Raw genomic sequence first — 27,056 nt, forward strand, 5'->3', positions numbered from 1 at the left:
TGAATGGATTCATCCTTACGCTTGCGCTGACGGACACGTTCTGACAGCCTAACCGGCTCACCATCAATGGCGAGACCGAGAAAACAAGCTCCGGCAAAGCAGCACTTAAATCCTCGTAAAGTCACGTGGTTCACTCGCGCTAAAACACATGCACAGACATCCTGAACAAGAAAGGCGCATCTGGCGCCATGGCGGCAGAAGTTCACTTGCGAGGCGATGAACGACTTTCACTCCAAAACTTGGGGAAACTAGCGTACCATCGGGGAAAATCATCCGGCCAGGGCTCGTCGATTGATTGATTGATTGATTGATTGATTGATTGATTGATTGATTGATTGCAGGCTTTAACACGCCGTTGCAACGCAGGCGATGAGGCACGCCGTAGGGGAGGGTTCCGGATTAATTTTGACCACCTGGGATTATTAACATACGCTAAAATCTCGTACACATGGCCGTTTCCACTTTTAGTATCCATCAGAAAAGCGGCAGCCGCGGCCGGGAGTCGAACCCGCAACCTCATGCTCAGAGGTCAAACGCTCTAGCCGCTGAGCCACCGTGGCGGGTCGTCCCGTTGAATCCCTGGACGAACTCAATCATGGGCTCATGAAGAATGCGCGTGGCGTCATAACCAAGGACGAAGTCCAAGTGCTTGAAAGATTCCTGAGGCACTTGATAGTCGAAGACGATGGCTTTCTGGATCCGAGATCTTAGGTCCATGACATCAGTGGGATTGGCGAAGCGGTCAGAAGCGCCAGTGAACAGTGCAATTGGTGCGACCACGTTCTCCAAGGGATACTCCGGGGGTTCACCCTGGAAGAAAGCAGTAGAAAGGCAATATTTCTTGATCTTGCGTTAAAGGGGCAGTAACCGATTTTTGAGCGTTAAAGGCTCACTATCGCAAATCCAAGGTTGTTACTTCAAGCCCTTTTAAACAAAGCAGTCTTCTCATAGGACCTTACAAAGCTTGAAGGTGAAATATTTATATCTACCAGCCTTAGATATGCCGCAAAAAGAAATACTGGCAACCATGGCAACGAGCAGTACAGGAACATAATTTCAAGTGTTCGTCACAATGAAAGACGTATATAAAAATGGTCACGGGGCAACAATAAAGAAATGTAGTACTTCTTAGTGCTTTTTGCTGTTTTTGAATCGGGTATTTCAACCGGCGGAGCAGTTTTTTATACGTACGGTAGTATCACGCTTAGAGGCTACCTCGCGCCACTGTTGAGAGTTTAGAAAGCTTACTGCCAAATTAAAATTACAGCCGAAAATGTATTTAGAAATTTGTTTTGTGGTTACCTCTATATACAAAACGCTGGATTTCTTATAAACTAGAAAACATGCGCTCCGCAACGATCGATATCCTGCCCCTTAACCAAAACATAGATGATAATAAAACGATAGATGGTATTGTTACTGTGCGTATCAGCAGCAGATGAGTAGGGCTATAGTACGTAGGCTAAAGCATTTTGAACATGTGTCAGCGTACAGACAAAACTAAGATGAAGCTTGCCACAAACTCTAAGGCGAAGCTGGCTCACTAAGATGAAGCTGGCTCGCAACAAACCGCGCAACATTCCTAACACTGGATCGCTTGCCTTTTGGCATTTTTATTCCTCATGCTATTTGGAGGCCTCATTTGGAAACGCAGAAACACGTAAAAAGAGTGGCGGTTCATTACCTGAGAAAAACACCCAATATACTATCCGGGCGCAGGCTCTAGGTACTTTATCGGCGTATAACACCTACAATAAAAACATCTTTGCATGGGCCACAAACCTATAAAAATATACCAGCAACTTGCAGCCCTTAAAGGGGCCATGCCGACAAAACACAAGTTTGCTCATTCGAAAGATTTCATCGTTAGAATCATACTGACACAACTTTTAACGTAACCTTCACTCCCACAAGCTACATAATTAGTAAAAAAAAGGAATGGCTATGCGACTCACTAGCTCTATTCCAGCACTAGAACATATGACGTCATATGCACAGGCGTGCGATTGGCTGAGGGTGGCAAAATCAAACGAAACTTAGGCAGGAGTTTTAACCTTGCAGAACGAGCTATTTTCGCTGAAGTGTAATGTCTATTCCTTTTATAGCAGTAACAATGATGGGGTTAAACAATGCATGTTACGAAAGCACACGTAAAATGCAAGTACCAGTGCGTACTACTGTTGCCACTCCAAGCGCAAATCTGGCGCTTTGGGGTAATCTCAGAGGATACTGGCGATTGGTGTAAGCGACATTGTCTTACAAGATCCTATTTGCGAACATACCTCATGTTTCACGAAACGATTACGACCTACCGTAGCAAAAACCGGCCAGGTGCAAGTATCGAGAAAAATAAAGCAAAGGCGAATAGCGGTGCGGATCAGTATGGGGGCACTATTTATGAGAGATGACGGTGACAAGACTTCGGAGCCCGCATTTGCAGCTTGAAGACCCGTCACGTGCAGAAACACACAATTTGGCGGGAGAATAGAAATTTTAACTTGAATCGGTTAATTTGCCGGTAAATAAAACATCACATGCTTCCGGAAAAGCGCTGGGGACACCATAAAACACCAAATCTTTCGAATAAAAGAGCCTCGTATGTTGTCTGCGTGGCGCCTTGAAGCTGCAGTCGAGGCTGTATTACTCGTTCTTTATATTGGCCGCGATAATGTTGTCTCGCTCTCTTGGCGTTTATTCCATGGCCAACAACGCGTTGTTTACTAAGACACAAAAACACCAGCGGGTAGTTCATTCCTTTTTTTACGTTAAAGATAACAACAACACCTACATCCAGATGCTTAGAGACGCTTATACACCGCTTGCGTATTGGCACTGCTTACACAAAGCACTTTCTCCACAAAATCGGCAAAGTTCAAAGTGCAAGATGTTTATGTGGTCATCCTGATGAAACGATTCATCATGTAATCTTACAATGTCCCCGACATGACGATGCCAGGAGGAACTTTAAAAGTGTGCTCATGTCCTTAGACAATAGGCCGTTTAACCTCGCCAAAGTTCTCGGACCATGGACAACACCCAGTCAGCGACGGCGTTCTTTTTCTGCTCTTAAACGCTTTCTTAAGACTGCTTTATTAGGACTTTATTAGTAAGAAATGTTCCTCTACCTTTGGTATTATTGCGCTTAGAGTCTCAACCCATGACTGCCCACACTACGTTTTATTGCGTTTCTCGTTGTGCCGTTTTTCCTTCCTCCATTCTGTACTGCACATTGTGACTTCTTTAGTGTGTGATTTGTTTGTAATCTTCTGTGTGCTTTGTGATCTCCTGTTGTGTGTGACGTTTCCCCTAACCACCATCAAGTGTCTACCATAGTTGCTGACTCCTACTAAGGGACACCAGGGACAAATTTGTGTTTGCAGTATATTGTGTGCATTGACTCCACGAATCATTGCAAGAACTCTCCCGCAAGACCTGCCTTCGCCGAACTGGCCAGTGAGTTTGAGACTCTTGAAATGTCTATTACGAACAGTAACTTACGCGAGAAGGAGTAGCCGGCGCTTCTATAAAGCGTCAACCTCTCCGTTTTTTCAACCAGGTATTAAAAGAGAAGAAGAAGAACGCCACAATAAGACCGGAAGGCGGCTTTGCCCTATTTGAGATTTTACCCTAACATCGTCAGCGAACAGGAAGCGTCTTTTGACTGGCTTCTCCTTTCGCCAATACAGTTGAAAGCCAATCAGAATAGTCCTTTTCGATAAAAACTTCGGGGGTCGATGCCCATTAACAGTCCAGGACCGTGCCCCTCCAAGAATGCTTGCCCGTATAATGTTCCCGTGTTGTACTGTCACAATAAGTACTCTCTTGGCCATCTATAAAAGTTTACAGATTGTAATGGGATGAACTCGTAAAATAGTGTTTTAAAACAGCGGCTAGCGTACTCTACGCTGCGGTGGGTGCAGTGACCCAGTTGCGAGTTTATTTTGAACGATTGATGATATTACAAGTATTTGTGCGGGAAAGTGTACGGTGGTGATGCACGTTGCCACGTTTATGGCGTTTCGTGCGTTAATAAGCAACTGCAGCTGCTGCCAGTAGTATATCTAAATTCAGAGCATTCGAATCAACAGATATAGGACAACTTGATTTCTGCACTTCGGCTGTGCCGTTTAGGGCATTAAAACAAAATGGAGTAAAAAAGTCGAATTAGAGTCATAACTTTGCCCTCTTTGATACGATAAAAATTCTCCAAATTTTGGCAGAAACACCGCAGAGATCTTCCGGAATTCGATATTACACGAGAGTGTAGGCTACTTATGTTTTTATCATTTTCACTGTTAACAATATTCCAGGAATGCCAAAGCCCTAATGCTATTCTTTATGGCCCACTCCACTAGGTTACTCACACTGTACGACACACAATGGCTCTTATTGCTGAGATGGAATTGTGCACTAGGAAAACGATTTATTATAACGCTATAATCTTTAGGGTATTGCGTAAGTAACGGGCACAAGCGTCTGCACTACTCGCCACGTCTTAATGCCGTAAAAAACGAGAAGATACCTAAGCTCGTATCTTCAGAATTTAGTAACATCTCACAACCGTATGGAGTGAATATATAAATGATCTTACCTGACCGTATCGCACCAAGTTTTTGTCAGAGCCGTAGTTGTACATAATAAAGTTTTTCGCCCTGTACATCTGAAAAATTAACGTGGAAACCTAGGTATCAGTGCGACTTTGGCTCTCACCGCTAGACATCGTTAAATCTATTCTATTTTTCAAGGAGTACGAAAACCAAATCTTATTGGGATGAGACTATACTAGTATTGTCTCATTGCTAATCTCAGTGTACATGTAAGTCTCCTCGGTCCAGTGGACCCTTCACTCAAGGCAGGCGTAGGTGCCACGAAGAGCTTGCGCTTTTGTGCTTTTAGTCTGCTCATGCAAAATAGGCTGCAAGAAACGCCTATATCGATAAGTCCTATGATGAATAAGAGTGCCAGCTAAGTTGATGTCAAACGGAAATGATCTTACCTGGGTATAGTGAATGATGTTCTGTACGGACGTTCCAACTGGCTGATGTGCAAGGTACACAGGTTTGCGCGTCTACACAAAAAGAGCGTGCGAGGATTAAGGATCCCATCCGCAAGTTCATTTATGGAATTTTGTGTTTCTCTTTAAATTATGTTTACCCTTACACAGATTTTTTTAGGGAAAGATTGAGCTTGATGGACAGGAAATTTAGCGCGTTGTTTGCAAAGATTCGTTCCTTATCAATTCGTCCCTCTTAACGGAAGCTAATGAATCTCACGGTTACATATTTGTTAGTAACCCACCGCCGACATCGTGATTTTTTTTACACCCTGCTTTAGGGCAATGTGGGAACGAACAGCGCCATGAAAGGGAAATTGAGTCCAAAATGCGATACAACTTCCTATCAATCCTGGTGTTCTGGTAGCTTGCACCGACATCGAAAGCGTCTCGCGACTAATGATTCACTAGCTGACAACAAGAAAAATCAAAGGCACCCCCCACCAGTCATGAAACAGAGTTAAAGGGAACATGGATATCACTGAGTTTTGTAAGTAGTCCCTTAAGACACTCATTTTGCTTCTTAAACTAAGTGTGCACGTTTATCGTGACGCTTCCCGCCACCTTGACCTCTTCGATATCCGCAACGTCTCCATGTTTGAGGTTAAGTAAAGTTCATTTTAAAGATGAAGGTGAGGTGTTGTCTTAAGTCAGCGCGCATACTCGGCCTATTGGATGCCTTTTCGTACTATAGCGGTTCATTTCTCGCGTGTGGGGCGCATATACATCTTTAAATAACCCGTCAACCTTGGGCACATAATTTAAACCACTTACAATTTTTAGCTTGCCATGTTTTGACGACATATATGTTTCTCCGAAACAACATACACATTCTCAACTTTTTCAGTAATGCAACTTGCTGTAATGTTGTTCACTCACCAAAATGGTTGCGGGTTAGAATTTCTGTCTAAACTCTGAATTCTAAGGAAATTATCTGAGTTAGCAATTTACTTAGAATTCGAATTTACGTTTTCTCTTCCTGCACTTACGTTGTTTATGCCTGTAATCTCGCGTAAATGTCGCCACGTTGCAAATGCTCCGTTGATGCCCATTTCACGAATGAGAAGTGTATTATTTTTTTTAAAGAAAACTATGTATTCGCCCCGAGCGCGAACACAGTCGGCCCCTGGCGGCGGCGGGACGAACCGCACCTAGTGTGGATGGCGCTCTCGCGTCGTCTGCTTTTTCACGTTGCGTGCGGCGCAAGACGCGTGCTGCACACGACAAAACAACCAATATGTGTGCTCGTTTGGCAGTAAGCAATGACATTGTAACCTCTGCGTGCTCGTTTCCTCTAGAAACGCAATAATCAGCGGCCGTTGCGGGTTAATGCGCTGGTGTAATTCCACGAAACATCTTCGCTGTGGTCACCGCTTGAGTGTGAAACGTGTTATAAACATTGCTTCCACACATTGCACTTTTCGTATTGTTGAGTGCAGTCGTCTGCCATTTCGGGAACGTCGAAGGGTGCTTTTTGAAGGTGGCGTGGTGATTATTTAAAGGATAAAATTTTAGTACGCGAAACGGGTAAGAAGCGACAAGTCCTGTGCATACGCGTGCAAATTCCACACCCTTGTGAAATTGCGCTGTGTCCTTACAGAAAGAAGAAACAAACAAAAACATTTACACTGCACACGACCCGTGCGCTATCGCCCATACATATCCGGACACGTATTTTACACCCGCAAGCGTCTGTGTGATCGTGTCCTTCCCGTACCTTTTCTAAAATAAATACCATTTTTGGGCAGTCGTTGGTTATACTCAGGAGGAGGAATAAACATTTATTCAACTGTATCTAGTTGCTAATTTTACGTATTATTTAAAATACGTTTCTATGGATGCCCAAGAGTATTTAGGGGAATGTTTCGGTAAAATTAAGCAGTTGTGAGTTTGCGTCAGTCATGTGGCATTTTGTGTGTCATTTTCATATATATCATTTTCAAATCCGGCATGAATCACCTTGTCCAGAAACGTGTCTCACTCAGCATAACCAAATGCCTAATTTGGTCACGTCTTAACCTGTTAAGGTGGACCTAAGTTTAAAGAAAGAGGAGAAAACGCGTAATATATAATGCACGTTGTTGCCCATATGTGTGTGGGGTGTGTGCCATGACTCGCTGTTTTTTTTTTTTCCTTCCCGCAATGCTTGCTTTCAATACAATTTTGAAAAAGGCGTCCCACAATTCCTGGACATTCTCGGACCATTTTGGAAAATACGTGTACTGATTTTTTCACTGCTACAGAACACGACGCCTAGTGTAGTTTCGATTGTAAATAATACTGATAACCATAGTTTGGCTTTTCGCGCGCGTTATTTCCTTCTCGCTGCTCTTGCAACGTTGGCAGGACCCCCCTCCCCCTTCTCGAAAAAAAAATGAAATCGCAGAATTTCATTTTTTAACCAATCCTCAAGAATAAATGCCAAGACAAAGGTGATATTCAGTTTACAAAACAAAGTAGTTAACGGGAACCCGTTACGCTGATTTGCAACGAGAAATAAAAAGGAAATGTTTTACTACATCTGCAACAGCGCAACTTCATTCGTCTTTAGGGTTCGTAAGCGACCTTATACGCAAGAATGCAAACACATCTCGCTGTTGCAGGCACCTGTTAGATTTTGAAAGATTTTGAAAGGAACGCAAATCGTCAACAGAGCAGCCGTAACAGAAAATTTGTGCTCACTGTGAGGTCCCAGAAGCTTGGTTTGCACACTGTAAGCCTGCTTGTCACTTTGCGAAAACCTAGCTAAACATGAGATGTTGATTGTACTGCGTGCGTTGACAATTCAATTCGCAAGTTCACTTGCGACGAAAGCCGTAAATAAGTGATCCGACACCGTTATTCATGAAACCTTCCTTCAGAGTCGCTAAAATTTCATTTAAAAGACCCGTTAGAGCGGTTACATTTATATCTCTGCGCTGATCAAAATTCAGTAATTTTATGTTGCCTTTTGAACACACAAAAAATATCGTAAGCTCTTAGAATGAATTTCAGGGCAGTTAAGTAGTGTTACCATTTCAGAGCATACCACAAATGCAAGAATGCGTCATGCTACCAGTGAAAGCGATTGAGACTGCCGTTGTAACCTGAATTTCAGAGATCGAGGCTTCCTGATTTGTTTCTATTTATGCTTTTATTGAAGGCTCAAAGCCATAGTCTGGAAAGATCGAGCTTGCTACGAGCCACAGCGTACAAGTTCATTGTCACAATTATGGCCATACTGAGATTCCCGATGAGTCGTCGCGGTTTTTGGCGTAATAATGAAAACTGACTGCCGCTTCCATGCTATAGATTGAACGTTGAGTAACCGAACTACAGCATACCACTCTTGGTTGCACCTGTCGTGCGCACATACGGCGAGAAAAAGGCACGAAGCGCGCCCACAGTGTGCATTCTTACGGGCCGCTCAGCGGAGCATCCACACTAGCAGCGCGACGCTGTCGCCACCTACATGTCGAGCTCGCGGCGAATAGGGTGCATTGTCCCATAATTACTGTTATATTTCCCACGTACAGAATAAATACGGTTCATGATAGGACGAATGATGAATAAGAGGCGAAATGGAAGAGAGGCATTGGTGTTTAATCAACGTAGAAGTGAGCTTACCAGATCGTGCAACCACCGCGAGAGTCGCGTTAAACGTTAAGTGAAGCCGTGAAAGCGATTTTTTTAGGTGAGGACAAACAGATATAAATTTTATTTGCGCATCTTTGCACGCACGCCCATTCGTCACTCAATTAATTTGTTAATTCGTCCCGGGCTGGTACGAAGGACGGAGAAGTGAAAAAATGACTTAGATTTCCCAACAGCCATATCTGTACACCGGAGCAAAAATCCCTAAGGTAATGAACAATACAGATATTTTGAGCGAAGACCCTTGCGACTTCCTCCCGAACTAAGAAGTTTTAAAATTTTGAGTAGCGTATTTTAAATTAAATCAAGCTCACCATGGACCTTCCAACGAAATAAGACAGCTGTCAGTATAGGTCAATGACGTCCATACAAAAATAACAACTGGTTGCAGACAAAGCGCAACAGGAAGCTTGTAGGGATTCTCCCCTGCGAACGGTCGCGTTATTGTGTTTTAACTGCGCGCGTGAGCTCTCCTGCCATCTGTGAAAGAACAGTGGAAATACAGTGCGATGAAAGCGGGGCGTGGCACGTACTTCGGACACTAGACAAGTGCAGCTGCGTTTGTCAGCGGGGGGAGTCACAGGCGGGGAGTGCCGGCAGCCACGCGAGACAAGCCGCCGCCAGCCATCTGCAAGGACCTCGCACGACAGCAAGCGGTCAGCCGTCCGCTCCGCCGTGCCGTAAGCCTCCGGACATTGAAGTGCTCTGGTAATTGTATCGTGTGTGCCGTTTATATTTTGTTTCCACTGCCTAAGTAAAGCCCTTTTTCCCGCTTGCAACGTTCTGTGCAGTGATGTTTTGACAAGGCTGTTGCTTGAACACCCTTTCGGTAGGCAGGACTACCTTGCAAGCTTGAAAAGGAACAAGACAACTTTGGTTGCAGGTAAATGGTCTCCACACAAAAATAACATCTGGTTGCAGACAAAGCTCAAAATAAAGCTTGAAAAGGAACATGGCAGCTTTGGTTACAGATAAATGACCTGCACAGGAAAAAAACCTGATTGCAGAGAGAATTTAATGGTGCTGGAGCACAGCTCGACAGGACGTTTTTTTTTGAATGGCCGCGAAGACAAAATAGAAGTTTGATTAATTTGAAGGAACCAGCTTGCGGTAACTTGCTCAGCTCTATTTTAGCAACATTAGTTGTTTTCTAACTTTAAAAGAGCACCGTATACATTTAGAAACGTTCAAATTTCGCCACACAGTGACGTTTCACCGGCACTTCTGACGTAATATCGACCATCACTAAACACCTACTCATGACTGTGTTAACAGTTAAAACTACCCCAGGGTATCCAGCACTCATCATCATTGCCGTGTATAAAATACTGATGCCAATAAAATCATTATCCGTGTTTGGACAGCCATGGTGCGGCCTTCCTTCAGTCTTGATTACTATACACTGCCTGCACGTTATCATCCTATTAATACCAGCAAAGAGAATTAGAGGCCCCTGTACAGTTACCCAGTCATGGCAGAATCGCAGAAACAGGGTTATTTGACGTCAGAGAAATCGCTCGTGAGTCGCCACTGCTGTAATTGTTTTTCTCATTATTGCAAATATTTCTTCGAAGTTTGAGATAGTTGTGGTATCATAGTTACCAGACAAATCCGTCTGTTTAATGCATTGCAAATTTGCATTTTGTCTCCGCCTCTTCATTAAATACTAAAGTGTTGCAAGGAAATTCGGGAGCGGAGTGCCTAAATCACCATCCTTGCGAAAGTATCGTTTTGCCACTTTTGGGAGTTGGAAAAGCAACATCCCGGTACCCAAAAACGTGACTGAAACACACTCGCGGCTACGATCATCCCGGGAAATTATATACAGGCTTTTTATAATTAAATTCAGCTTCGAGTATAGGTAGAGCTCCATGACGGGGAACATAAGCTAGTTGCCATCAAAGGAGCTAGCTTAATATCAGAAAACAGTTTTCATGTCGCTGCGCAGTTGACACAGGAAAAATATCACGAAGTCCGCTCTGCGTTGCGCCCATGTAAATGTTCTTTTGTTGCTTGTGGAAAGAGACCAGGTTGCGCAAAAGTACAAACGAGTCTATCAGCATAGACTGGAGAAATTAAACACACGTAATATAAGTTGTCGAGCAGAAAATATTTAACGATCTACAATGTCTGTTTCGTCTCTACCTCACAAGCAAAGCTACTTAACCCTTTTAAATTGTAAACAACTACTGCTTTATTTCAAGAGCAATGCGAATTTAATCAAACATTGAGCATTTGATTGCTTCACTAAAAGGTGCGCTTAAAAGCAGCAGCTTTTGTTGCACCAAAGGAACGCGCATCCAGGGAGATTGACTACCAATTGTAAGTACATTGTTCTCTACACATACGCGTGCCTGATTATAGCCCAGGCGTATGTTTGCTAAAGTAAGTGCACCAGACTAGCGAAATCCCGTCAATGCTCGAGTGTCGATACATAGAATCGCGCGAGGCCGGTAAGGGGCTAATGAAAGCGGATATTTCGAAACTAGCGTGATAATAGCGCATGGACGAAACTATCTGCCCCACTACTGGGAACGCTAGAATGAGAGGCGCCTATACAAGTGGGTTCCTGAACACGGTCAATACGTCTTTAAAAGGGCGGAACCGCCAAGCTTAAGCTCGTTTAACTCTTTCCTAGCGGTTTGTTTTTTGGCATGGCTTTCGACACTATGCCCGTATGACCGCAAGGACGCTAGACAAATGTTTTTTCTTCGTAATTACAAAGTATAACACAACTGAATTTTCCTGTGCTGCACATGCACGTTTGTTAGTCTAATCAGCCTACAAGCGCGGGACGAAATAGGGCATAGCACATACAGTTGTGTGGTCTGGCATGGTTGCGACACGTTGCCTCGATGCAGTTATCGACGGGGCGAGGAAATGTTTCACGCAGAGCTCTCACGTTGTCATTTGCGTGACCTGGTGTGGTTACACAGTTTCGTTGCGCTTATTTACTTTACTTTGAGCCTTCGGGATACAGCCTAACAATCCTGTTGCATTTTCTGATCGTTAGAAACTTTTCTAGTCTCATTCTCGGAACATTAGGTCCTAAGCTCAAAGCCAATGTTACCATACCTACATTTGCAGAAACTGTATTGTTCTTTTTCTCTTCGATGGGTTTTATAGTCGCGCTGTGCGGACACTGAGATTATAGCACCATATTAGGATGATCGTTAAGGAAGTTATACAGAATTATCAAGACAGTCAATGTTACCGTTCAGTTGTGTCTCATGAATCATTCGTAACACCGTCACGTAAGACAACGGCCAATGGTTATACGTGATAACCTTTGTCTTTTCAGCTTGGTTTATTACTCTAAAATCTTACAAGTGGGCGAATCACCATCCAGTAGAATGAGCCGTAAAAAGCAGCGTAAAATTCTAGGTGAGGGCGGATTATAGTAAATAAAAAAGCCAACGACAATGTCCAATAGTGAATCAAATTTATATTCAGCTCGTTATTGTGTTCTCGCGTTGTCATTGCGAAATCATTGGTGTTTCATTCCGAGCGTTTATTGTCTCAAGTCACTTCTGTTTTTACACCTGTTTACGCGTTGAATGACGATGATATGAACCTAAACACCTCGTTAGGTAAATGAAAGCAGCGAAAACCCCACGTTTATTCCCAAGACCCTTCAAACTATTTCTTACCTTATTCAACTGCTCTTCACTCGCGCCAACGGCAATGTCCACTGGTAAAAAGCAGGCACCTCGGAAAATGTTGTTGCAGAACGAAGTTATTAGGGACTGAGTGAAGGAGGACGCTGTCAGGAAACCTCCCTTGGTGAACATGGTGATGAAGCCCTGCGAACCCACACAATAAAATGATTCCCTATGTTCTAGTTACGCCAGATGTGACCAAGCTGTTTCAATAAAAGGCGCGCAGAACTGCTGCAGTCATGAACGATTAACTCACCCCAACGAGCTCGGCAACAGGTGCCAGAAGTGTTACTGGTGTTTTAATGTGTGTGATGTTTGCAACAGGAGCATAGCCCACAACAAGATTTACCTGCAATAAAAGGACAAACGGTCTCACTGATAAACACGTCGGTGAACTTTGATCAAGCAAATTTCGTTGTTGGCTTATACGAACTAGTCTGTGACTTTTTAAAGCGAGTGAATACGTTCACTACTTCCCTCAGGCTTTATTACCGTAAAGGTTAAAATTCAAAGACTTATGATGTCACCATGCGCTTTTGTGGCCGGTGCGTAATGGGGCTAAAAACAGAAAACTCTGAGACTAGTCCCGCTTTTTCAAAGGAACCTTGTATTGACTCACTATTTTCGTGGAAGCGCGTGATGGTGCCGGAAATAAAAAAAGCAGCACTACACAAAAAAGCGGCTTGCCGTGGTCGGAATCGAACCGGGGTTCATTGCATTATGAAGCCGACGTCTATCCGAGAACACCATTAAGACACGGATATGGAACTTGAACTCGTATGGAAATTGTTGGAGGTAATACCCTGCGCAGAATCGTTGCCACGGACGCCGCCACTGCTACGCTGCAGTGTACGCCGGGAGATGAGGGGGTAACTTGAAACAAGAGCACAGCGGACTCATGTCCCTATTTACCGCAGCGCCATTGGCACGAACGCTGCTGTGCTGTTGAAAGGCCGCAGTGCATGCCGGGAGATGAGCTGCTGAATTTAAAGTTGCCGAGAACTGAAGCGTTACAGCAGACATGCCAGGAAATGAATCTGCATGTGACGAAGTGGTTCATTATGTCACGAGGGGCGATTCTTTATTGGGTGTGTTAGTGGTGCGGATTGAAATCGGGTCGACAACAGCCAGTGGGTTGGATGGGGATTGGTGTGGGTACCGTGAGGGGTTGGGTTGGGGTAGATTAGGTATAGGCTTGGGTTGATTGGGAATGGTTTGGAGTTTTGCTAAAAATTGGGTTTGGGGTTTTGAGTTTTTGTTTTATTCATGCTGACTGGTCGCAAGCTTGGCAAGCACCCCTTTTCTCTTTAGGGGAATGGTTGCTTTCTTGTTTTTTTTACTCTATCTTCTGAAGCCTGTTGTGCTATATCGTGGCGTCATACAAGACGAGGCGGTTGAAATTTGCAGCTATCGGTTGTTCAGCATCGACGTGCTCTGAGGTCATCTACATTTACCGAGAGAAGTCGTTCCTCTTTTTTTGCTCAATGAGCTAGTTATTGATTTCACAGTAAGGAAGTGGAGCAGACTTAGTGTTTATACCCGTTCTCCTTCCAGTCATTCAGATAAATTTGAAACAAACGGCTATTAAAGAATGATGCCTTTCAAGTCTGTAACGAACGGCACAAGCTTTTTTGTCTATGCTGCTACAAAACGGAGAGTGCGGTATCTGAGAAATGACAGATAACTGCAAGTAACATGCAAGTTTCAAAGAAGCGCCTTTCCCATTACCAATCATAAAATTCCAGCATCCCAATGATGAGCTTGTAGGGCGTTCACCTACATCGGCTTGAAGCGGTTGTCTAAGCGTTTCCTTCAAAAAGCAGGCTGACCCTCCACGGTGGCTCGGTAGCTAAGAGTTGAGCTGAGCCCAAGGAAGCGGGCTCGATCCCTACCAAGGCGTTGTTTTTGTTTGTTTGGTGCAGGCCAAAAACAAAATAGCCTGTACAGCGAAAATTTAGGGGAGGGTAAAGGTGTTCAGGGGATGTGGAGTTACCCGCAGCCCCCCACTTATGTGCGGATCATAGCCCTTGCAGCTTCGGCTCACATAAAACACAAGTTTCAAAAATATGGTAGGCGACAGGTATATTAAGGCGCAGGTGTTTGGCGACCCTTCCTGGGGTGAGGGTCGTCGCCGTCAGTGTCATCGCGCGAACGATGGCAAGACCGAAGAGGGAAAGAAAGCAGAGGAGGAGTCTGTTGCGAAACTGGGAGGAACGGGCGGTTCGCCGGGGGGGGGGGGGGGCGCGAGACGAGATGCGCCCAGCAGGTCAACATCCATCGGGGACTGAAACAGGGATGCCCTTTGAGCCCAATACTGTTCATGCTTTACATGGCAGGGTTAGAAAAGAAACTGGAAGAAAGTAAAGTAGGGTTTAGCCTAACCCATATGCTGCAAGGCGAAGTGGTACAACAGCATATTCCGGGAATGTTATACGCAGACGACATTGTTCTTTTAGCTGATAACCAAACCGATATGCAGCGGCTAATAAATATTTGCGGCCAGGAAGCCACTGACCTCGGGTTAAATTTCAGTGCAGAAAAATCAGGAATAATGGTTTTCAATGACGCTACCATCGACGTAGTGTCTATCCAGCAAGGCGAATTACCTAGAGTGAAGGAATATAAATATTTGGGAGTGTGGATAAACGAAGGGGATAACTACTTAAGTACTCACGAGGAGCAACTTAAGGTTAAGGGAAAGCGAAACGCAGCTATAATGAAGCATAGAGCTCTGTGGGGGTATAACAAATATGAAGTAGTAAGAGGAATGTGGAAAGGAGTAATGGTTCCAGGCCTCACGTTTGCGAATGCGGTACTCTGCTTAAAATCAGACGTTCTATCAGGCCTTGAAGTAAACCAGAGAACGGTAGGACGTTTGGCCTTAGGCGCGCATGGAAAAACAACTAACGAAGCAGTTCAGGGAGATATGGGCTGGGCGTCGTTTGAAGTTAGAGAAGCTCAAAGTAAAATATGCTTTGAGATGAGGTTGAGGGCAATGGATCAACGAAGGTGGGCAGCTAAGGTTTTTAGGTACCTATACTTGAAAAGCGTGGACACGCAGTGGTTAAGGAAGACTAGACGGCTAACGATGAAATACGGAAAGAACAGTGGGGAATCCAAAACAGCCAAGGTAACCAAAAAAGAGGCAAGGCAGATTGAAACGAATAAATGGAGGAAAAAAATGGAAGCTAAAACGTCGTTAGAGATGTACAGTGCTGAGAAGATGAACATCAGAAAGGAAAATTTCTACGATAATTCCCAGGGCAGTGCTTTGCTTTTTGAGGCTAGAGCAGGGTGCCTGCGAACTAAGAGTTTTGTGGGGAAGTATTCACAAAATGATGGGGTATGTGTGGTCTGCGGAAAAGAAACAGAAACTATGCGGCACATAGTGTTAGAATGTGAGGGTATCCATCCAAATCTACATGAAGGGAATATTGGGCTTTCAGAAGCCCTAGGATTTAAGGGTATCAGTGAGGAAGTTAACTTCAAGGCTGTCGAGGGGACGAAAAGAAGATTGGAATGCTGGTGGATGAAAAGCAGAGAGGGGAATATTGCCTAGGACAGTTACCACCTGTAACAGGGAAAAGAAAGTATTTCGGGCCTAATAAGCCTTAGGGCCTGCCATAAGCAGCGCTAGTATTAAACCAAGAGTGTAAAACATGGTTATATTAGTCCTTTTTGGTAAGATGACATGTCATCACCCCGCTTCAAAGGGGAAACCAATAGGAATCATCATCATCATCATCATCAGCTTCTCCGAAAGTGTGTGGAGGGGAAGGGGCGGTATGCTGTGCCCGCACGAGACGCTCGACTGCGCGACGCTTGAAGAAAACTAGTGGGGTGTGTGCGCGTGACGATGATTTGCGTTCGCTTCCTAAGACGTAGTTCGCATCTCGTTTTGAGACGCACTTCGCGCCGCCGATGCAGACGCTCACCATAGTTGCCGTCGAGAGAACCCACGAGTGAGTGCTGCCTCAGCGCACTGCAGCCTTTAGGATTGAGTGCTGAACTGCAAGTGAGGCAATCGGTCGCGCACTTCGACAGCCGCTGCAACTAAACGAACTGCGAGAGCGGAGGTTCAGCAGCGCCGACGCCAGTATCCCGTGTGAGTGCTGATCAATGCACTGAGGGAAAAGGTAAAAAGGTAACCATCGTGAAACTACTGAAACGTTTTCGGAGATCCCGGTTGCGATTCTGCCAGTTCATTATACAACGGCATAATTTTTTTTAGGAAACAGAAAGTGCTATTTAAGGCGCCAACCCGGTAATACGTGTTCATAGTACAAAATATTAAAACAAATTGCTTATCGGGGGATACCGCTTTCGCCTTGGTGCGCGTTTCACGAAAGTTGGCGAATTGAAGCATCTCGAGAAAATTGGGTTTTGACTTGTAGTACTTGCACGCGAAGCAGTATTGTCAGCGAGCACAAACCTTCGCGTTGTACTCAGGCCTGGTAGAAAGAAGCACCATCGACTCCGTGAATCCTTGTGACCACGTAACAAGGGTTATGTTGAGAAGTCCGGTGACGTTTGTTATGTAGTCGATGGTAGCCGCTATGTCGTATCGACCAATTTCGTCGAAGCTGAAAATCAAACCCAACAGCAGAAATTTAAAATAAGCAGTCTCTCGTTGGTTCAGCCTGTAGTTAAAAAATGTGTTTCATTGGGCAACAGTATTACGACGAATTGCACAAATGTTGTACCAGTCTTATTGTACAATTTGCTTTGCAAACGGCGACATTGTCTCGCTGAGTAAGTGGGGAACAATGCCATAAACCTAGAAATATTATACAGCACCTTGCAGCTACTTGCCACATAGTAAATACATTCCATCGTTTAGTACCGTGCATCTGAAAACCCCCAAAATGGCAGACTGTCAATCTACTTTATGCACTTACGACCTCAAAGAAGATTTTGTCCTTCATGAAAGGTCCTCACGTGGTCGAGCTGCATTCTGAGCCCTCCACTACAGCGCTCCTCACAGCCCATGTGACCATTCGGCGCGTTAAACCACTAAAATCTGAATGAAAGAGGAACAAAAACCCCTGGAAACCAGCCAAATTAGTACAACAAACGCAATGCTAATGCCGGGATTGAGAGAATCAACATAATGGCGTCGGGTGTACTAATCCATGCTGCTTGTTTGTAATGTGAAGGATAGTGCTTGAACAACTTACCAAATTGGTTGTACAGTGTACTGTAGAGCATAAATCGTAATGTCTTATGTTGCAGTGTGAGAAACTAGAGCGTACGACGCGAAAAATACCGTATAATTTTTTTTGTTTTAATGGACAGCGCGAAATTCTTGTTACCGTCGTCTGATTCTTTCAGTCTGGTTCTAGTCGCCCCGAGAAAATTCTGGAACTCTCTCAAACGAAGCAGCGGTCACGCGACCACTCGCCGGCTCCCCGGCAAGAAAATACCAAAATAAAAGCTCCGCCGCTCAGCTTTAACCGAAGCTTCGAGTTCTCTCAAGGAGGCGAGCTTAGCTTTGCCAGTGATAACGCGCGCCCATGAAAGAGGGAGAAAGTGGGAAGTTTTGCGCTCTACGGCGGCTGGCGCGTTGTGTGTTGTGCCCTCTCTCTCTGCGCCGGCGCAGTTATAAAAGCAGAATCCGCGCCGAAGAAAATGAGCAACGCTTGGACGTCGTGATGTGACAACGGCTTCTGCCAGTTTGTTCCCCACACCATCTGCAACCCGCGCCCTGAAGGACTCCAACGTACTCCCGGGCCTCCAATCACCGTGATCGTATCGGACGGCCTGGCCTACAACGAAGCCACGCTTCCCAGGTAGCCGAATCGCCTCCGACAGCGGTGCATGGCACAAAGCAGAGAGCTAACCGCTGTTTGCAGTTACAAGCTTTGCGTACAAGCTGCGTCTGTTGAGACAGCAAACTCATATCCCAGGGGTTTTACTGGGCGCAGTGACCCGCGCTAACGGATTTTTCACTCACGGTAAAGGGCACTGGCGGCCCCGGCTTTTCTAGCCCGAGAGACCCTCACAGCTCCGCGTTAAAATCACCTGCCCATCAAATGGGAGGATATACTGATCAGCCGTGGCTCAAGCTTTGTCTTCGCATCTCTCGTTGCCCCGTTACTATGCTTAGTCTGCTCAGGCATGCAGTTTAGAGACATAAAAAAAAACTGCGGTTGACTCCTCTGTCATGGGAATTGGTAAAACACGAAAGTGACATGTACAGCGAAATACGCAGCTGCGCATGATGTGCGGGCCGGCGGCTGTCTTGTGGGTATGCTTGGCGAGCGACGTCTCGCTGGCGGGTCCCCTCGGCAAAGGTGTACTGGCATTCATTTCCGTGACGAATGTGACAACAGTGAAATATTTGTGTATCGTGGCATAATACACTTACGTGTTAAAATATAAAACCCGAAAACGAAAGAACCCTAAATATTTATTTATTTATTTATTTATTTATTTGGTAATACTATAACGTACTCCTTAGTAATAAAGGTGCCTTCCCGCAAGGACACCCTGTGTGCAGTGGTGCTCCCTTTATGGAACGCTTGCCTCGTTCTACTAGCGTCACTTTCGTGACGGATATGACGTAAGTGAAATCTTGAATTCCGCAATAAAACACTTCCGTGTTAAAAATGACAATTTTGTGCGTCATACCTCCATTCCCAGAATTTCCGGTCCCTGGTTGTCAAGGTTCTGTGGTTGTTGGAGTAGGGCGTCCCCCTGGCATTCAACAGCCACACGTCAAACCCGCTGTCTGCGAGGAGGAACCCTGCAAATGGCGGGAACGACGACTCACCATGCGCTTTCGATGCTTGTTTAACGGTTTTAACAGGGCAGCATTGAATGCATTTCAATTCATTGTTTAGTTATTCTAAGGACGAAATTGTACCATCAATCTAACTTTTGCCACCAATCTACGATTGTTTTATATTCTGGTAACAGTTTAAGGGATCACAGCCTAATTGCATTGCGTCGTTGCGATTCCTGCTCCGTTGCCCAAATCCGCAACAGCGAGACATGTTCTCGCCTCGCACGATACACTAGACTTTGTAGAGAGGTATACGTCTATATCTTTCGCAAAGATAATTTATATGTGGTGTTTGTAGGGGTCAAAAACCAAAAAAGACAAAAAAAAAAGGCCCAGCGAAAGGCGTCAGCGCTCTGAAGGTGCCACCGTGTAGACTTTCGTGACATGTGTTTTGTGTTTTGCTTTGTTTTGTAGCTGTGTTTTGTGCTATATAAATCTATGTTGGTGGAACAAAAGTACCTACTTACAACACAAGAATAATAAAAAATACTACTACAGAAACATTTGTGGAACTTTTTATGCAGGAAGATTGACCCTAAGCATTGAACAAGGAGAGTTCAAATGTAAGCTTCACAGCGTTCTATAATATAATTAAAAACCTATAATATAATGCTTTTCAGGAGTATTGCTTGCGGAAACACAAAAAAGCGGGTAAGCCTTGAATATGTGCCAGACTATATAATAAAATTCAAGAAATTGTTTATTTGAGCGGTGCCTTAAGTTCAGACATGATACTAAACGTAAAAAGTTTCGAGCAATTCGTGATAAATAAATGCGCTAATAAAAAAGCAAGGCATATGTACTACAGGTGTAAGTTGGAACAAAGTGATCAACATCATAAGTTTTGGAGAGTCTTCAATGGGTTAGGCAATGAAAAACCGAGTCACGTTTTCTCAGCTTCCTGGTGATGAACCTGTTGGGAACTGCCGTATGTGAGGGCTTGAATGAGCACTTCATCTTTTGTGCTAGAAGTCGGTAAAAATGCTGCCCACTAGCTCCCGATTCAATTTATTATCTAAAAACTTGTTTGCCAGGTACAATTTTCATTTACCCTACTGATGAGCCTGCAATCATGAACACTATTCTTTCATTGATAACTGGCGGTGCTGCTGGTCCTCATGGTACAAAAGCCGGGCCAATCCAGTTCATCGCCTCCTCTAGAGCTGTACTTTTGGCTCACGTATGGAATCGTGTTTAACGACATTACATACCCTTGTCACTACGGTGGGGTACCCGTAGTGCGCAAGGGTGGGGCAAAAAATGATTTCACCAATTACCGGCCGATTTCTGTCTCAAGCATTTCTTCAAAGGTTTTAGAAACCATAATTCTTAAAAGGTGCACCGAATAAGTGAACCGCTTTAAGGTAATAAAACCAAAAAAATTTGGCTTTGTAAAGGCAAAGTCTACGAAACTGGTCCTACCTACAACCATGAAAAAGCTTATTGAAAACACCGAAAAAAGTTTGCCACAACTGCTATATTTTTTGAAATAAACAAGCACTCGAATCAGTGAATCACCGCACAAAATTGAAAATGAAAAAGCTATGCATTTATGGCATAGGAGAAAACGCGCAGAGGCTCATTGAAAGTCATCTTAGTAGTCCTAAACACTGTTATGCTCGGTGAATATGTATCACAATATCCAATGATTAGACACGGTGGCCAGCAAGGTTCTGTTTTAGAGCCTGTTCTTTTTTTAAATGTAAATGACCTCTGCAACATACCGCATACGCAAGATATGATACTATATTGTACGCAGATGACACTAACGTGTTATCTACTAGCGATGACATGAGAGATTTTGAAATCGTAGCCAACGATTGGCTTAAAGAAATCTCCGCTTGGCTACAGACAAATGTTCTGGAACTTAATAAAAAAGAATTTACGTAATTTTCCGAGCTAGAAACACTCCTTTAGAAAAGATTCTTGAAGTCTGTTTTTTCAATTAGGGTATTGAATCTGCGAACAGTATAAAACTAATTGGCGTGTATTTTGATAAATTTCTTGCGTGGAACGAACATACTAAGCCACTATTACTGAAGCTATCTAATGTTACCGGGGTGCTATGCAAACTCCGCGATAAAATTTCCAAGAGTTTCAGGTTAACCGTGTAGTACGCAATGTTTCAATCAAAATGAAATTACTGACTTTTAGTCTGGGGCTCAGCAAATAATTCAAATATTTTAAAACTAACCGTAATGAATAGAAAAAGCTATTCGGGCTCTAGAAAATCTAGGTTTTGCGACACAGTACCAGACAGTTTAGAGAAGCACATGAGATACTGAATATACAACAGCTACACATTTACTACCTTGCATCATATGTATACAAGAAAATGCACACAAATCGCAATGAATTTCAGCAAACACATCTCTCAATGAATGGTAGTTTTCAATTCAGAAAAATCAACTACAGGTTACCCCGTATTAGAAAAAACTAGGGCTTTAAGACCCTGCGTTACCTCATGCCTAAATTCGTAAATTTCAATGCGCATATCTCCGAGAATTCAGAAGCATGTCCTTCAAATTCCCTTGGGCGAATATTGCGAAAATTACAAAAGGGAGGAGCCTTACGTCGGTATTCACTGTCGTGTATGCGTAATCATGCGATCGGCAATTAAACTTCGCAGTTCGATATCTCGGTATACGGATGTGCTATAAGACTTCTGCCAAATGAAGCTGCGTAGAAACACGGTTGCGTCTAACTTTTCAATACTAACATGCGTGCTTACTGCAGCCAACAAAAAGCTAATTAATTAATGTTAGTTATTTAAGTCACCGACATCAATAACCACTACGTAATTCTGTGTCCCCTGAGGCACATAGACTCACTGTCGAGGTGGTCTTCCCGTAAATCTAAGCGCCTAATTAAAAAAAAAAAAACTCTCGACTAACTTTCGATCACCGTGTAAATATACAGTAGAGCCCCACTCTTACGTTCCTGAGTGCTACGTTTTCCCGAATGCTACGCTGTTTTTGTCTAGTACCGGCGCAGTTCGCATAGAGACCCATGTATTAAACTCCTCACTGTCACGTGGTGGCTCAGAGTACGTTCCCTGATCACTCGTCACAATCCGACACTACGCAGCCGGCCGGGTAACATGCGCGGTCCGCCATGTTGATGTTTGACGAGCCGTGGCCAGGCTTGACTACGGAAGTGGCTGCATGAGACCGCACGCGGGTGCTATTCGTCACCACTAGATGGCCCTATGTTACTCTATGCCATGGTTTCTCAAAGTGGGTTCCGCGGAACCTTGGGGTTCCGCAGGCCCCTCCTCAGGGTTCCGCGAGCCACTGATACATTTTCCCTGGTTCCGCAGTCGCAAAGTCTTATATGGTGAACTTGAGGTGCGATCGATCTAAGGAACCTCCATTACTCACGCCCGAGTGTCAGTAAGCACATCTCAGCGCATAACAGAAACACACGAGCTGCGCAATAAATCTCGCCAGCAGCTTGTAGCCAGCCAGACTCCGAAAACGGGCCACGTGGTTAAACTATTGCACTTTAATCTCGGCCTTATATTTCCCCCCTGCGCATTTCTCCTGTTTGGAGATAGGTGCCGCTAGCGTACGCATTCGCGTAAAGTCGACGGGAATAAACGATACCCTTGCTTGCTTTAGAATTTATTGCACGTCAATGTAGCATGAACGGAATGAAAAATGGCGGAGGGGAGGGGGGGGGGTTCCTTGGCATTTAACGGAACTTAACAGGGTTCCCTGGGACCAACATGCTTGAGAACCTCTGCTCTATGCTATCACAATCATCACTGGGCTTACAACGGCAGTTTGACATCGGATAGCTGGAAGTTTGTGTTTGCTATAAAGCACAACTGCAAGGATAGCACGCGCTCTCGTCGTCATAGTGCGCTTCAAGCTTTAAGAACACCCTTGAACCGCGAACTCTTTCGGGCCTTGACGGCGTCATGAAAACGGGAGGCACTTTCCCTTCAGGAAATTCTTGGCGTACGAAATGCAGTAGACACGTAGCAGGCACGGAAGAGAGTCGACATCGCTAGGGACCTTGCATTGCCGCGCGTGGTGTTTTCCAGCGATCGCAAAAAGTGGCAATCCAATATTCTCGAATTTTCAGTACAGCCAGGAAACCTGCGGTCGTCGTAAGACGCCGGTTAACTACATAGCCACCGGTAATGCTGGGCCGTGACGATACCTCAACCGCTAGCGACCTCTACTGGTCATTGCTCCGCTGCTCATCGCTCCTGCCACAAGCTGGCCTGATCAGCACCGCCACCTGGGGAAAGCCTGCTCTGCTCATCTCCTGAACCCCTGAATACAACAGCTACCGGCTACGAGAAGTCGCGAGACACTTTTTTTCTGCTTTCCGCCGGACAGTATCAACCTCGGTTGCAACTTTACGTCACGCTTTGATCGGCAACCACTTCTCTCTAGCTATATTGTTCATTGGTTCTCGCCTTCTCCCACATTCCGTCCTTGCGCATTGTCCTGCATAAATGTTAATCATACCTGTTCTTACTGCAGCCCATGTTGCTGTCTCTCATTCCCGCGTCCCTGCTACAGGTAGTTGCGTCTCCCACACCTTAACGTCATGACGGTGTTCTAACGGTGTTCTAACGTCATGGCGGTGTTCTAACTATCCCGAACCTTAACGTCATGACGGTGTTCTAACTAACCTAATATCATGACGGTGTTCTAACTGACGGCATGCTGAAAGTAAATTCTCAGCCATAAAAAGCGCTAACACAGTGCGAGGTGCATTGATTAGGCAGGATATAACTGAAATTGAACATAAGGGTGGTTGAAATCGCATGAAATGTTTTGCGAAGTTAGTATTGAGGCTGAACGTGTACCATACAGCAGCGTACTTAGGTACTGAAACCACGAATTTCACAAAATTTTTAATGATTTGTATTACGGATAAATCTGAAACATGATTTCAACCAGGGCTCACGAACTGAGGGTGTGTGCACTATGCATTAATTTTTCATTGGTACAATGCCATCGCCCTTCGCTCCCATGCCCCTGTTTAGAAGAAACAAGATAACGAACATCACAAAATATAAAATCAATAAAGGGCACAGTTGATACTTAAAGCGCGAAAAACAAAACAAAACCGGTAAAGGCAAACTTTCAGACAGCCTCCGCACGCAGACGCCAGCCAAAGACCAGAAACACAAAACATACATGGAATTGTTTAGATACTATTATTGGTATAACAGTACCATTCCCATTTTAGTTTTACGATATAAGGTTTACAAGAAAGTTTTCAATCCTTAGTACAAAAGAAATAACGGACAATTATATATTTCCACTCCTTTGTCGCACTAAACCATAAATTGGTATTATTCTTGATATAAAGTGGTTATAGTAATGCACTTAGGTAGGTTTAGTTATGCTCAGTACAAACATGGGCCAAGGAGAAATGCAGCTTGCAAAGCATACGTATTTGCTGCATATAAAACAGATTACTTAACAATGAAACTAGCGACTGCGTATTTGTTCGCTTTGCAGAAAGTGCAGTTAAAGTTCACGTCTGCTTTGCATTATAACCATCCTGGCATGCATGTTTTTAGAATGTCATTCAATATATAGTGATATTGCTTGCGCCTGTAGGCCATCTAATCTCATTTTTGGCATGCTTTAGGAACGTTGCATTACTATCCTTTGGGAATTGTTACAATCACACAAATAATGTTTTATATAATGTGTTAAATTATCTAACTGCACTAATCTCATCGGACCCGCGACGAGCTTGTGCCTATGGATTCACACAGTGTCACACGTGTTTTTATGTACTTTGCCATTCAAAAAACGATCACTCGAGCACATATCTCAGCTCACGCGGTTTCAAAGCGAAAGTGCACTGAATATCAGATTTCTTTTCTGGCATACCTTGTTTGTTACTGTTTCTTCCTTTAGAAATGTGTTGATCCTTCTTTCATAGCACTCGGTAAAACAAGAAAGTGAAATGTGCCTTCACAGGAGCATTTGAATGTTTATTGTGCATCGACATGAACTTTCACATCCCTATTTATACTTCGTTGGTATGGCACAGCTACACGCATCAACTATAGACACTGGATTACACGCGCCGGAGCATTGTGTAAATCCTACTGATACCTCAGGCACTCACAAACCGTCCGAACGAAACCGAACGGGTTGTCAGCGAATCGTTTGGTGAAGTCACGGTCCGCTACAGCGAAATGAGCATGATTTGCAGGTCAGCAGCAGAATTGTGGGTGTGCTTGGCGAGCGACGTCCAGCGTACGTCAGACGCTTGCGTTACGACAAGCTCAGCTTGGGCAACACGGCGGCGGCGGCGTTTCACAAGCTGAGTGGCGTTCCACGGACGGGGGCGGACAAATATACACAGCAGCGTATAGCAGCTCCAGCTGCTATACGCTGCCCTATAGAGGCGCCAATTATCGGCGCTCATTAGCGTCCTGACGCACTAGTTCGCTTCACCTCTCCTGGACGGTAGCCCCATCTGAATGAAAACGTTTGAGGGAAGGACATAAGGCGCGTTCGTACACCTATGTCGGCTTGACTAAAAAAAAAACTTCATCGCTCCGTTGGCTAAGCGTTTCACATCTCCAGTTGAGCCCAGACTCATCGTAGGCTTGAATCCTCACGCCGCCGCGTGAATGGAACTTTTTCTGGTGATGTCACTTCCGTGACGGATATGTCGTCGGTGGTGTTTCTGTACCCCGGCATAAAACACTTTCGTGTTAAATGAACGCCTTAGGTGAATCATCAAACGCGACAATAAGACCGTAGTCGCCGTCATCTACGTCAGCGCAAATTGTACGTGAACTACCGCCGCTCCAGAGAGAAAATAAACAGGATTCGTGCGGGATGTGCGCACGGGTCGCCAGAGTAGCGGGCAAGGGCTCTTAATTACTACAGCGCTAACCGAGCACCCGAGCAGAATGGAACAAGAAATACCTAAGTGCGTGCGCCCTGACAGGTGAACGTGGCGGCAGGCGACGACGGCCATGGTCTATTTTTCAGGTTTCATTAGACAGCTAAGAATTTCACCGTATTCAAAAACGTTGCACAGGATAGAGGTCATACTGATGACATGACAACGCAAAGGCCGTTGGTAGGTTAGTAGACAAGTATTCTGCCGATATCGACATTAGAGCCATAGCCTCTACATCGGACACTGCAGCCACTTGTTCCAGTATCACTATCCATGCTGTTGCCACACTGTTTCCAAAGAAGCTGAAGGCCGATTGAAACTGCAACCAAGCGTGCTCTCCCCGTGCACGCGCTACGTCGGTTATCATGTGTTTTGCTTCTGACGCACGTGGTATCGAACACGTCGCAGCCAACAGGACTGGCATCGCCGCCGAGTGCGGCTGCGGCAGGTGTGGCAGGGAGGTCACCGCTTTGCAGGCACGGGTTTTTCCACGAATGATTTCTTTCCTTGCTGGCTTTGGCGGAAGCCAGCGGGAAACACGACTTCTTGCGAAGGCAGCACTCCACCGTTCCGCCCAGTCCATACACCGTCCTGGCCGTATCACCGGTAAGCTTTGTCTCACGATCATGAACCAACTGGCCCAACGTTTTGTGGAAGTAACGTCCACTTGTACCGTTCGCCTTTATCCCCACTTTCTTCTCAACATCCCTCTAGCCCTCCACTAAAAATTTCCTCCCTCCCCAGTTTCCTTCCCTCTACTTATCCACCCCCTCAGGTTTCTACGGTGCGCAAAGTAGCACACCTAGCTATTACACGCGGTGACCCATAAGCTCGTAGGTTTCTAGGGGGTCGAAGGTTCGCCACAACGCAAGGTACTAACCACTATACGATCACGCCAAGAATACTAGAGGATATCTATAATGGGTCTACAGCTACCATCATCCTCCATAGGGAGAGCAGTAAAATACCTATAAGGAAGGGTGTCAGACAAGGAGACACAATCTCTCCGATGTTATTCACAGCATGCTTA

The 27,056-nt window shown here is 44.8% G+C and overlaps 1 protein-coding gene across 1 annotated transcript in view; it reads right to left on the minus strand.

Annotated features, from left to right (window-relative positions):
• Positions 1–522: 522 nt before the first annotated feature.
• The window catches only part of LOC144143168 (lipase 3-like), a 53,926-nt gene continuing 27,392 nt past the window's right edge, over positions 523–27,056 (minus strand). The window contains exons 4-10 of the mRNA XM_077674969.1: positions 18,976–19,090; positions 16,778–16,928; positions 12,602–12,694; positions 12,337–12,489; positions 4,997–5,068; positions 4,592–4,660; positions 523–810 (exon numbers count right to left, since the gene is read on the minus strand). Coding sequence (XP_077531095.1) covers positions 523–810; positions 4,592–4,660; positions 4,997–5,068; positions 12,337–12,489; positions 12,602–12,694; positions 16,778–16,928; positions 18,976–19,090 — 941 coding nt within the window. The remainder of the gene's footprint in view (positions 811–4,591; positions 4,661–4,996; positions 5,069–12,336; positions 12,490–12,601; positions 12,695–16,777; positions 16,929–18,975; positions 19,091–27,056) is intronic.

The sequence above is a fragment of the Haemaphysalis longicornis genome, unplaced genomic scaffold (genome assembly GCF_048455015.1).
Source record: "Haemaphysalis longicornis isolate Haplotype H1 unplaced genomic scaffold, Haemaphysalis longicornis Haplotype H1 scaffold_6, whole genome shotgun sequence".
NCBI classification, from domain to species: domain Eukaryota; kingdom Metazoa; phylum Arthropoda; class Arachnida; order Ixodida; family Ixodidae; genus Haemaphysalis; species Haemaphysalis longicornis.